Consider the following 12,019-nt stretch of genomic DNA (forward strand, 5'->3'; position numbering starts at 1 on the left):
GTGGTGCTTCCAGGTTTATTATAATATCAATGTCATTATAATATACTGTGTTTGATGTTGGGCAACGTAAATTAAACACTAATCATGAAATCATGTAGTTTCAGGCCACAGCTTAGTGACGTAAAGCCATGGGCGTAACCATGCATTCTTTGGAGGGGGGGGGGGGGGGGTCGTGTGTCCCACAATGTTGAGAAAATACCAATCTGTCCCCCCCAATATACAGTACAAAATATTTTCTATATGTCCCCCTTTAATGAACCCTGCCAACTTATGTCTTTTCTTCATCTATTCTATTTATTTATGTCTATTCCTTTTTAATATATTTCCGTTTGTTAAGGAAAATAAGTGTGTGCCCCCCATCCCCCCCCCCAATTGTACAATTGGTTGCGCCCATACTCAACGCAAGTTCGTTGTAAATATGCGAATTTTCACCGTAAAAAAAGTACAGCAATAATAAGAATAAGAATAAGAATAAATATAAAACAATATCCCCTCTAAATAAATAAATAAATAAATAAATAAATAAAGCTACCGTTGATTCTGAGCTCCTCCACTATGACGTCAGCTGGTTCTAAGAACGCTGGAATTCCGTGACTCTGGAATTCTAGAAGTTTCGGTCTTTATTAAACAGCCCTGTGTGAACGCTCATCATCACGGCCTTTGACGAAGAAAACTACAGATTCGCCTACAAGTTCTGAGAGAGAGACGAGTGAAGACATGACACGGTACGATGTGCTGAACGAGATGCGGTTGAAGGAGGAGCAGTGCGACGTGGTCCTCAGAGTGGACAAGGTGGAATTCAAGGTCCATAAGATCATCCTGTGCGCGCGCAGCCCGTATTTCAGGTAAAAGAAAGAAAAAAAATCCCAATTATTCTTAAAAGTGTTAGCTAGTGGGCAAAACTATACAGCAGATGAGTGAAGGATGGAATGATGTGTCTAAAAAGAGAAAACTGGGTAATTAAAAAAAATATATATATATATATAATACAGTAGCTAATAACTATACTATAGATTATAGACTATAGAGAAAACTGTTGTTCCTAATATGTTTCCTCTTCCTGATATTCCAGAGCCCTGTTCACGAAAGAGGCCCGCTCGGATCAGACGGTGTACACCTTCTCGAATGTATCTCCAGACATCATGGAGCTTATAATCCACTACATGTACACCCAGGATGTTCGAGTCACCTCTGATAATGTGCAGGCTCTGTTGGTCATGGCCGATTACCTGCTCATGCGAGACCTTGTTCGCAACTGCTGCGACTTCCTGACAGAACATCTCAGCTGCTGTGAGATAACCGTGCTTCCCAACTGACACCGTCGCGTACGAAGACCTTCTCTAGACGTGGAGCTTTTTTTAAAAAAAAAAAAAAAAACAAAACGCTAATAAACCACACTCCATTGGCAGAACCTCTGTCTCCGGTTGTTTTATTTCAAACGAGTTTATTCGTAGAACCGTTCCCGAGAACTGAGGGGGCGCTAAAACATCTGAGGCTGTTAAGAGTCATTTCAAAATCAATGATCGTTTGAACCATGACTCACAAAAAACCTCAGAAAACTTTATTACAAATCCACATCTTGCTTTTAGCCCCGTACCCGTAGCAAAGAGAACAATGTCATGTTTTTTCATCCATCCATTTTCTATACTGCTTATCCTTTTCAGGGTCACGGGGAAATCTGGAGCCTATTCCAGGGAGCATCGGGGACAAGGCAGGGTACACCCGGACAGGGTGCCAATCCATCGTAGGACACAATCACATACACACTCACACACCCATTCATACACTACGGACACTTTGGACTTGCCAATCAGCCTACCATGCATGTCTTTGGACTGGGGGAGGAAACCGGAGTACCCGGAGGAAACCCCCGCAGCATGGGGAGAACATACAAACTCCGCACACACAGGGCCACGGTGGGAATCGAACGCCCGACCCTGGAGGTGTGAGGCTAAAAATAGGTTAGCTATTTTCTCAACGATAGCTCTTTGAAAAACTCTCAACGCCAGCATACGAACCAGGTTCTGACGGCGTATAATATATTCTTCACCAATCGTTCATTCATTTTTCGAGTGTCAAGACAAGAACGATCCAACGCAAGTGTAGATTAAGCATTTAATCTCAGACCACGTGAGCATGGTGTTACGCATTCAATCAAACTAACGTTTTCCTTTCTAAACAATTTTAAATCGCACACAGGTTTAGACACATGATTAGTTTTACATTCAAAGCATGTAAGATAAAACTCGATACACACAAGTGTTTTCTCTTTGACCTCGTTCAGCACGGTTTTGATGTGAGGCTCGTCTCGATGGCTTCGGCAATACCTTGCATTTTTTCCAGGGATGGAGTGTGATTGATACCACACAATTTCAGACCTCTTGCCAACGTGTATTTGAACCGTGGTTTAAAAAATTTTCAGCAATCTGTAGGTGCTTAGGTGCAGATAGTACTCATCTGATCGATCGCACACCCGTGGCAGTTGTCTTTCAGATCTTGTTGTACTGCTCCATTTACGCCTGTACGCATCCGGGGAAAAGAAGTCCATTCTAACACTGTAGTCAAAATCCTCACACCATTTTCTAAACTTTTTCCAGTCACCCTCACCAAAAGTTACGGTCTCTGTAGCACGGCTCCAGTGGATGTGACCCGGGACCGAGAACTTGAAAAGCACAACGTCTCCTTTTTCTGCGTCGAAAAAAAAAAATCCGGCTGTACAACCGTTTGACATTACCCAATATTGAATCTCTTCATGCGCTAAAATTTTTTCTAATTTTCCAGCATTCATGATTACCATCATTCTCGCTCACAATTCAAAGAAGAAGGTGGTACAAACTCGGCTGCGGATCAGGTGGTAGAGCGGGTTGTCCATTAATCGTAGGGTTGGCGGTTCGATTCCTGGCCCATGTGACTCTACATGCCGAAGTGTTCTTGGGCAAGACACTGAAGCTTCCCGATGGCAAGCTAGCGTCTTGCATGGCAGCTCTGCTACCATTGGTGTGTGTGTGTATGTGTGTGTGTGAATGGGTGAATGAGAACCAGTGTAAAGCGCTTTATAGAACTGCTAAGGTTAAAAAAAAAAGTGCTATATAAGTGCATACCATTTACCATGATTTTCTGGGATAATTATTCAGACTAATGCTGAAAAAAAGACCAAAACCTAATCTTGAGCCCAATGCGAATGAGGTCATCCTAACTGGCTCTCCTAGCTTGTGTGTATATATATGTATATATATTTATAGTTGTCATGGAGATAAACTTAATGTGTTCAGTGTGTTGAAGAGGACACACTATAGGAGTGAACTCATGCCTTCATATCCTGTGAAGCAATGGGTAAATTTTGCAACATGACACATCCCACAGAAGTTTCTTTCATGCTAAGTGTAATTTTAGTAAACTCTTAGTCATGATTCTTTTCTTGGAAACTTACCAACACTGAGAATTTTTTTTTAATGTTCCTTGTAGATGTGCATTTCAAGCAAGTGCCTTGAAAGTAAAAGCCTAAGTTACTGAGCAGTTGTGACAACACAACTGCTCAAACGCAAGATAAACACAGGTGGCGAGGGAAAAACTCCCTAAGATGATATGAGGAAGAAACCTTGAGAGGAACCAGACTCAGAAGGGAACCCGTCCTCATCTGGGTAACAATGGATCGTGTGAAAGTAAAGGAAAGTTCATTATGGTTTTATATGAAGTCTGTTTTGTTGAACTAATCCACTGTTCACTAAAGGAGACCTGAGTGCAAAACTGCACGTTGTAATTGCAGTCCCAAGGCCATCGCAGCAACCGTAGTCCCAGCAATCACAGCGAGAATGTCCATGTGGAATTGAGGTCCAAAACCATTTCCATGGTACTTCAAGCGGTACCGTCCTCAGCAATCTCCAGGCTGTAGCCTCCAGTTGATGAGATCTCCATCCAGAGATAGGGCTTCTGAACAGATCAGGCAGGTCCAGAGAGCAGAAAGTGTCTCTAGTATCTCCATAAAATCATGTGTAGCTCGACATGTGTTTCAACACACCTGTTTCAGTTGATCAAGAGCTTCTTACGGCAATGAATAGATGGTCAGGTGGGCACGATTACGGTTGGAGCTAAAATCTTCAGGAAGGTAGATCTCCAGGAACAGGGTTGGTGACCACTGCTCTATAGTATACAATTTATTTACTTATTTGTTTTATAACTCAGTGTATTCGCTTAATTTAAAAAATAAATAAATAAATAAATAAATAACAAAATCCCATGACACTCGCTAATTATTAACACCAAAACGTTAAATTTTTTGGCATTTCCAGAATATTCCAGTATTAACAATGACTATGTTTACATGGACAGCAGTAATCTAATTATTGACCTTAATCTGAGTAAGATAATAATGTGATTAAGGTGTTTACATGAGTCACTTTTAGAATACTCCTGTCATGTTCCCGTTTTACATGTTTTAGAACATAATTAGATTAACAGCCCGCGTCATTACGTCACCGCGCCACGCCGTCCGACGTCCCTCCAGAATTTCACGTATCAACATACAGTTCGTCTTCGTTATGGTACCGTATACAGTTTTGGGTGTTTTTATTTATTTTTTTTACGAACGCTTTAAGTGCAGTTAATTATTTGTCATGCTATACGTGCTAATAGATAACTGCTTGAAGCGGTGGGTGTGTCCCAAATCGCGTAGTTACCGTCTATATAGTAGCCGAGATACATGTATTTTTCCCCACTACAGGCCTATAGTAGGAAAGTATGAGATTTGGGACACAGCCCGAACTCCCTTGTTCTCCGTAAAACATAAAACTGCCGTGTGTGATCGTGTCCTGTGCGGTGAAAACTCCCACACGACGTTCATAATGTGATTAAGGTGTTTACATGTCACTACTACACGTCCATAATGCGACTAAACAGGAGTACTCCACCTGTCTTAATTAGATTATTGCTTACTTCGATTATGACCTTAATTAGATTAAGTTAAGTAAAAATTGCTGTTTACATGCTAATTTCTTAATTAGAGTATGGTCTTAATTGGATTAAGAGTGGATTATTGTTGTCCATGTAAACGCAGCTAGTGACATTGTGTGATGTCCACTTCCTTTAGCTGACTTGTGAGATCTGTATCTAAATAGGGCAAACGCCATGAAAGTCAACCCCGAATAAACATACTCTTATATAAAAATGCCTCTTCCCCCTCATTTCAAAATGAACTGTAATCATTAAGTACTTGTTCGTTTGTCGTTTTTAACATTCCCTTTTAATGTAATTACATTTAAACATAAATAAAAAAGAGGAAAGAGGGGAAAAAATGAAATCTCGAGCTTCATCGTCTTCTTCTAGTCATGAGCTTCCGTATGGATACTTTGCATAATAAATGTTCCAGCTTCATTAAAATGGTTATTTATTATTAAAGGTTCCTCCAGAGGAAGAACTTTTTATAAAGGAACTCTTTATAAAGATTTTTAAGGCTTGTCCGTCCTTATGTTTAATACATTTAAAGACCTTGGAATCATAAGGTTATATTTAGCAAGTCTTTGATTTTATGACGGACGTTAAGGTTTTGACCCTCAATAATGTAAAAGCAGGTTTGATAAATGTTTTATACTTTTGTTTATATGTTTATACTTACTTATAAGTGTTTACTTACGTAATATGTGTATACTTTTAAGCAATATCATGTATCTATACGTTGTCACGTAATTACATGATACATTTTTTGTGAAAGAAGTTCTGCTATAATTCTGCTGTAATTCCAATACGTGTGTGTGTGTGTGTGTGTGGGTATGTTTTTATATCTTGGTGGGGACTAAATGTCCTTACATGGATAGGAATATTTGACAGTTTTGACCATTGTGGGAATACTTTGCTGGTGCCCATGAGGAAACTTGCTTTATTTATTTATGTATTCATGTAGTTTCTTAATTTAAAATGCATTTATATATTTATATATATATATATAAAACAAAACACTTAAAGAGCTGAAAGGTTTGCTTTTGGTTACTGAGGTTAGAGTTACAGTAATACAGTAAAAATTACAGTAATAATTATGTGAATGGGATGTTCATATAATGGTAGTAAGACAAATGTGTGTGTGTGTGTGTGTGTGTGTGTGTGTGCGTGCACGCAAATCAGTGGTCATGTGTCACTATGAACGTGGCCCCTCATGTTCAAACAGCACATCCAGTCATGGCCTGAAAGAAAGTGTGAGCTTCAGCATGTTGCATTGACAGCAGCGCAGCGTTACTGCAAGCCTCTGCACATCCACCGTTCTAGAAAAACCCATACAGGAACAAAAAAAAGGGGGCCATCACACACATACACACACATCCATCCCCTCCCACTACCATGACCCAAGTCAAAACACTGACCACGGGTCACGTGGCTCCGGCCGGCTCGAGTGCATTTGTTCGGTGTGAGCAAATGTGTGTTTTTAAAGGATTTTGCCACCATCGACAGAAAAGCCGGGATAACTTTTTGGAATTCAGCCTAGGAGGTCTTCTTTAGTGTTACGCTCTCTGCGAGCTTCCCATCTCCTCTTTCTTCCTCTCTCTTCCCCTGTAAAAAAAAAAAAAACCCAAAAAAACACTTCAGAGTTTTTCTTTATCCTGAAGAACTCAGGTAAGAATTTCTTCATTTTCTTCTTTTTTTCCCCCCAGATGATTAGCAAAAATGTGATCTGAAAAATGTTCAGAAGTTAGTTTCTGTTGTTCTTCAACGCTAACTATGAAGAACAATATTTCCTTTTAAGCACGTCTTTGGTTGGCCATTTGCCAGTAATTTATAATAGTAATAACAAATAATCAGTTATTATTATTATCCTGTAACAGCCATTGTTTTTTCCTGTGTCCATGCAAATAGTATTACTGCACCGGGTATTGACTCCAGCCAGGAACATTTTCATATAATTAGTATCATTTGGTGGTGCAAATGGAGGCCATTTTCATACTTTCCAGGAGATCAGAATGGCTGAGACACAGAAAACCAGTACAAATGTGATGCTCAGAGCATAAATAGTTCAATTTCAGCTCAGAAGCTGGACTGGACAAACCCAATGAAGTTTCAGACTTTAGGTCTAAAGATTATAAGTCGTAACCTTGATTTAACCTTGCTGTCTGTGGAATTATTTAGGTCCTCTTTTAAAGGGATGGTAGTTCAAGGAAGAGATCTTTGTTCGTTGTTTGTGATGGCGTGAAAAGAAAGACCTCGGTTTAAACTGCAATGCTGTGAAAATAAAGACTGACAAATGACTTCACTTCTAGGGAGAAGTTGAATGTAGCTGTGTTTTAGAGATAAAGTTGACAGTAGAGTTGGTGTATAGTGACTTCCTGGGGAATTTTTAGTGACGTTTGACTAGATGGTGCATAGATGACATTTACTAGTAGATAAGACCATTTCCTAAAGGCCAAATATTATGTCAAGGATCTCAGATGCCTATTTGACAGTGATCGTACTATTAGCTCTGTATCATGCAAAAACCTACTGCTTTTTTTTTTTTTTTAACGTCACTTAAAAAGCAAGCCCATGAGCTCTAATTACTAACGTAGGTGTTCAGAAGGCTGTCGCTAAAAGAATCCAGACCAGTATAAAGGAATTTTTGAAAGGTTTCTAAGTCCCAAGCTCGGGAATTTTCTCCATGAAAATTTCAACTGTACTGATACAGTAAAATAATAATAATAATAATAATAATAATAATAATAATAATAAAACAAACCATGTAAATACAACATTGTATTAAGTTTAAAAAAATAGATTTTAAGTGTTTATATGTTTTGGTTTTATTTCATATTAAAATTTTTGTATTTTCAAGTCTCCTGAATATCTCATTATTTAATAGCAAATTAAAATACAACATGAATATCTAGTGATTTTCACATTATATTATAATTTGTCCTTTATCTCTACCTATTTTGTGCTTTTTTTCAATATAATCCGGTACATAAACTTGTAAAGTGTTAAAAGTACAGCAGGTACTTTAATAATATTTCACTGGCAAAATTTGTATTTTTAATGTGCATTATGCTTTGAATATGCAGTTTGTATGTATGTGTGTATGTATGTATGTATGTATGTATGTGTATATATATATATATATATATATATATATATATATATATATATATATATATTTAACTAATACTAAATAATTAATAAATAATAATAATAATAATAATAATAATAATAATAATAGTAATAAATTGCTTGACATGCTGCTTTCACAAAAAAAATGTCATAAGGAAACAGATACATAGGAGAATGTTATTTTGTCACAAAATTGAAGAGCCTATCATGTTCAATATGCAAATGTGGACGGGGAAATGGAATGGGGTTTGTAATGGTTAGACTATTGATTACTTGCTGAGAGTAAAAGTGTTGGCACTTCTTCCATTTTCTTACTAGTTTTTAGGAGCGAGATGTCAATTTACTTCTCAATATAGATACACATTATTATTATTATTATTATTATTATTATTATTACTGTTAGTTACTGCTATTTTGATATTATATGTAATATTTTGATCCACTATTCAGTATATTACGAATAAAATTGAATCAGAAACTGTTCATTATGTTTTATTCTCAAGCAAGTGAGGATCATTATATAAGTACTGTCCCCAAAAATCACGGATATACTATACACCTACTATATACATAAACCACAAGATTACCAAGTATTGTCTGTCAAAAGTGCAAAATTAGGCTTCTGAGTGGTCTTCATTTGCAGTAAAGATCCACAGCTGAAAAATTGCTGAAAATTCCTGCTTTTCCTAACTGTGCCGTCTGATCTGTGCGTAGTGTGTTGAGCGTCAATCAGGATGTACAGCTTCATGGGAGGAGGCCTTTTCTGTGCCATTGTGGCCAACATCCTCCTGGTGGTGTCCACAGCCACTGATTACTGGATGCAGTACCGCCTATCAGGCAGTTTCGCTCATCAGGGCCTGTGGCGCTACTGCATGTCGGGCAAGTGCTACATGCAGACGGACAGCATTGGTAAGTCAGACTGGATTCACCGCTTATTAAACTAGATTGAACTAAATGTACATCTAAACGTTCTTTAATAAATGAAATGTTGTCAGCATTGGCAGCTTTGCTGCGGTATAAAGGGAATAAAACATTTCAAGACATGATGCTATTGAAAAATAATTAATCAGGGTGATAGCAGTAACTCGCGTCATGTAAGGCCACATCACACCACCCCATCGTTGATTATTTTCCCATAACAGCACACCCCTAGGTGTTTTATTTCTTACTTAATGCCTAGATTAGTATCATAGCTTCTGGTTTAACGGTAAGATTATCCATTAAAAAAAAAAAAAGCTGTCCAAAGCTGCCCATAGTGGCGGTTTCATGCTTAAGGTTCTTCAATAGTGTCCATAGCGGCCCAGTTAATTGCTTGGTTATATTTATGGATTGGATTCTGCTTCATTTGTACATCACTTCATTTTGATCACTTCAAGATCTCCCATAATGCTTAGCTAACTTTTATATTAGGAAATAGATAGTTTATTAGGAACTAGATAGGTGCACTTAACAGACTGGTCTGTCTGGATACTGTCTAATATCAATGAAATATTTGTTCTAATAGTACAGCTTTATAAAAATGTACTATTAAAAATAAAAGTTTTATTAATAATCTTGCAACTTTTCAAATTTCACATCAGTTTAAAAAAAAAAAAAAGGCTAATTTGATCTTATCTTCCTTTTTGTTTTTTTTCTCTCTCATGCAATTGTTGTCAGCATACTGGAACGCCACAAGGGCCTTCATGATCCTGTCATCGATGTCATGCTTCGCAGGGATCATCGCCGGCATTCTTTCCTTCACCCACTTCTCTGGATTTGAGAGATTCAGTCGTTCCTTTGCTGCAGGGATCATGTTTTTCGTTTCGAGTCAGTTCCAGAATCTTTTACTTTTAACATATTCTTCAAACAAAAATGTCGAGCTTGCTAACAGTCTCTTAGAAAAAAAGGTTCCATCTTGCACCATAAAGGCTGTATTCAGAGACGAGTTATGTAACATGCACATCAATATTCAGACTTAACAGATATACGCTATACGGCCAAAAGTTTGTGGACACCTAGCCATCACACCCATATGTTGTCCCCTTTTTGCTGTTATAATAAGCTCCAGTCTTCTGGGAAGGCTTTTCACTAGATTTTGGAGCGTGGCTGTGGGGATTTGCGCTCGTTCAGGGTTATTCATTCACTGATGTAACTTTTGAACTCTGAATACGCCTCAAATGGTTTAAGTAAGTTAATGTAGGACATAGAGTTTCTCTTTCAGAAACTGATCCAGGTCAAACCCCTTTAGATAACTAGAACCATCCAAAAAGCCTTTTGAGGAACCCAATTTTCTAACTGTAGTGGATGAATAGGGCCAGTTACCTAAGAAAGCCCAGACCCTTTTACCCAAGTGCAGCCATATTACCTCAGACTGCTCAGACTGTGATACGGGGAGCTAATTCTGAATGTCAGCTACTAAATCCTGGGCACTAAAGTCTAATATCTTTTGTAGCTCTCTTTGTTTTTCTGGCCATGGCGATCTACACCGGGGTGACGGTGAACTTCCTGGGAAAGCGCTTTGGTGATTGGCGTTTCTCCTGGTCCTACATACTCGGTTGGGTTGCTCTGCTCATGAACTTCTTTGCAGGTAGTAACATATGTAAATAGTAAGTAAACAGTCATGTTTCCTGATATCTATCTGTGTAACTATTGTTTCTTTTTGTGTTTGCAGGAATATTTTACATGTGTGCTTACAGGATGCACGAGTGCAGGCGAGTCGCCGGATCACGCTAGATGGATAAAAACAAGAGGAATCCATAGCGGAATTGTAATATGTTGTTAGTATATTGCTAAACATAAATGAAAGATATTATAGTAGATATTAACTTCATAGGAAGGACAAGGATAAGCAACTAGCAAGCCTCTTTCCAGAAAAATCAAGTCACTGAATCAATCTCAAGAGTAAATCAGAGTAAATGGTGGAAAAGCATTAAAAATGTCCTGAAGTTAATGGCAGTCTCTGTTTAACTCTGATAAATGACTTTCACTTTCAGCAATAACAACATTATCATCATCAAAGCAGTGTCGAAATTTAAGTGGCAAAGTGAACAGGATGTAGATTGAAATGTTGCATTCAAACTGGGCAGATTTGGGGCAGAATAAATGATCAGCCCATTCGGAGATTTTTTATTGGCTGTGTTTATTTGGGTTTAGAACACATTGTGTGGTTTTTAATAATGTATAGTAAACATTTCATATGCCAGGAAGTAAGAAATATTTGCCTGAACATCAGTGACAAAGTACATTGACTGCTTTCAGAAGCGTCTTCCCATCAATAATGTAAATAAATAAATAAATAAATAAAAAATAATAATAAAAAATGGTTAAGCACTTATAACAGCATAATCAATCGAGACATTAAATTTGACCTCTGACCTCATTTTTCTTAACTCTTGAAAATGAATTTGTGGCCCATATTTGGCCCTGGGACTGCAATTACAACTTGTTTTGCACTCGGGTCTCCTTTAGTGAACGGTGGATTATTCCAACATACAGACTTCATATAAAAACCATAATGAACTTTCCTTTACTTTCACATGATCCGTTGTTACCCAGATGAGGATGGGTTCCCTTCTGAGTCTGGTTTCTCATAAGGTTTCTTCCTCATATCATCTTCGGGAGATTTCCTCGCCACCGTCACCACCGTCTCGCTCAATAGGGATAAATTCACACGCTTTAAATCTCTATCCTTTGTTTATATATTTCTGTAAAGCTGCTTTGAGACAATGTCCATTGTTAAAAGCGCTATACAAATACAATTGAATTGAAAACATGTGATGACATGGAACTAAAAAAAGGCCTAAACATTCTACATAAAGCACATGTGCAAGCGTGTGCAAACACAAGACAGTACAGTAAGTAATAAGTACACAGTTCTAGTATGAAAATATCTGATCTAACAGAAACTTGGTTAGAATTCATAAAATAGGTCTCAAGAAATTGTTTTAAAGTTAAAAGCTGGACTAAATGCAAAATGATG

General features: G+C 37.8%; 2 protein-coding genes across 4 annotated transcripts; both read left to right on the top strand.

The window, feature by feature from the left end:
• Positions 1–600: 600 nt before the first annotated feature.
• On the top strand, positions 601–1,424 carry LOC128599768 (kelch-like protein 10). Its single transcript, XM_053611711.1, has 2 exons — positions 601–845; positions 1,073–1,424. The coding sequence occupies exons 1-2, from the start codon at positions 718–720 to the stop codon at positions 1,314–1,316; spliced, it is 372 nt and encodes a 123-aa protein (XP_053467686.1). The 5' UTR covers positions 601–717; the 3' UTR covers positions 1,317–1,424.
• A 1,798-nt stretch (positions 1,425–3,222) lies between these two features.
• lim2.5 (lens intrinsic membrane protein 2.5) lies at positions 3,223–11,559 on the top strand. Of its 3 annotated transcripts, XM_053611686.1 has the most exons (7): positions 3,223–3,333; positions 3,466–3,641; positions 3,731–4,541; positions 8,776–8,970; positions 9,718–9,867; positions 10,493–10,627; positions 10,712–11,559. In XM_053611686.1, the coding sequence occupies exons 4-7, from the start codon at positions 8,796–8,798 to the stop codon at positions 10,771–10,773; spliced, it is 522 nt and encodes a 173-aa protein (XP_053467661.1). In that variant the 5' UTR covers positions 3,223–3,333; positions 3,466–3,641; positions 3,731–4,541; positions 8,776–8,795; the 3' UTR covers positions 10,774–11,559. The 3 variants fall into 3 exon arrangements, with proteins under 3 accessions (XP_053467661.1, XP_053467660.1, XP_053467663.1); XM_053611685.1 differs by having other exon boundaries at positions 3,466–4,541; XM_053611688.1 differs by having other exon boundaries at positions 3,466–4,124.
• Positions 11,560–12,019: the final 460 nt, after the last annotated feature.

This window comes from Ictalurus furcatus, chromosome 23 (genome assembly GCF_023375685.1).
Source record: "Ictalurus furcatus strain D&B chromosome 23, Billie_1.0, whole genome shotgun sequence".
NCBI classification, from domain to species: domain Eukaryota; kingdom Metazoa; phylum Chordata; class Actinopteri; order Siluriformes; family Ictaluridae; genus Ictalurus; species Ictalurus furcatus.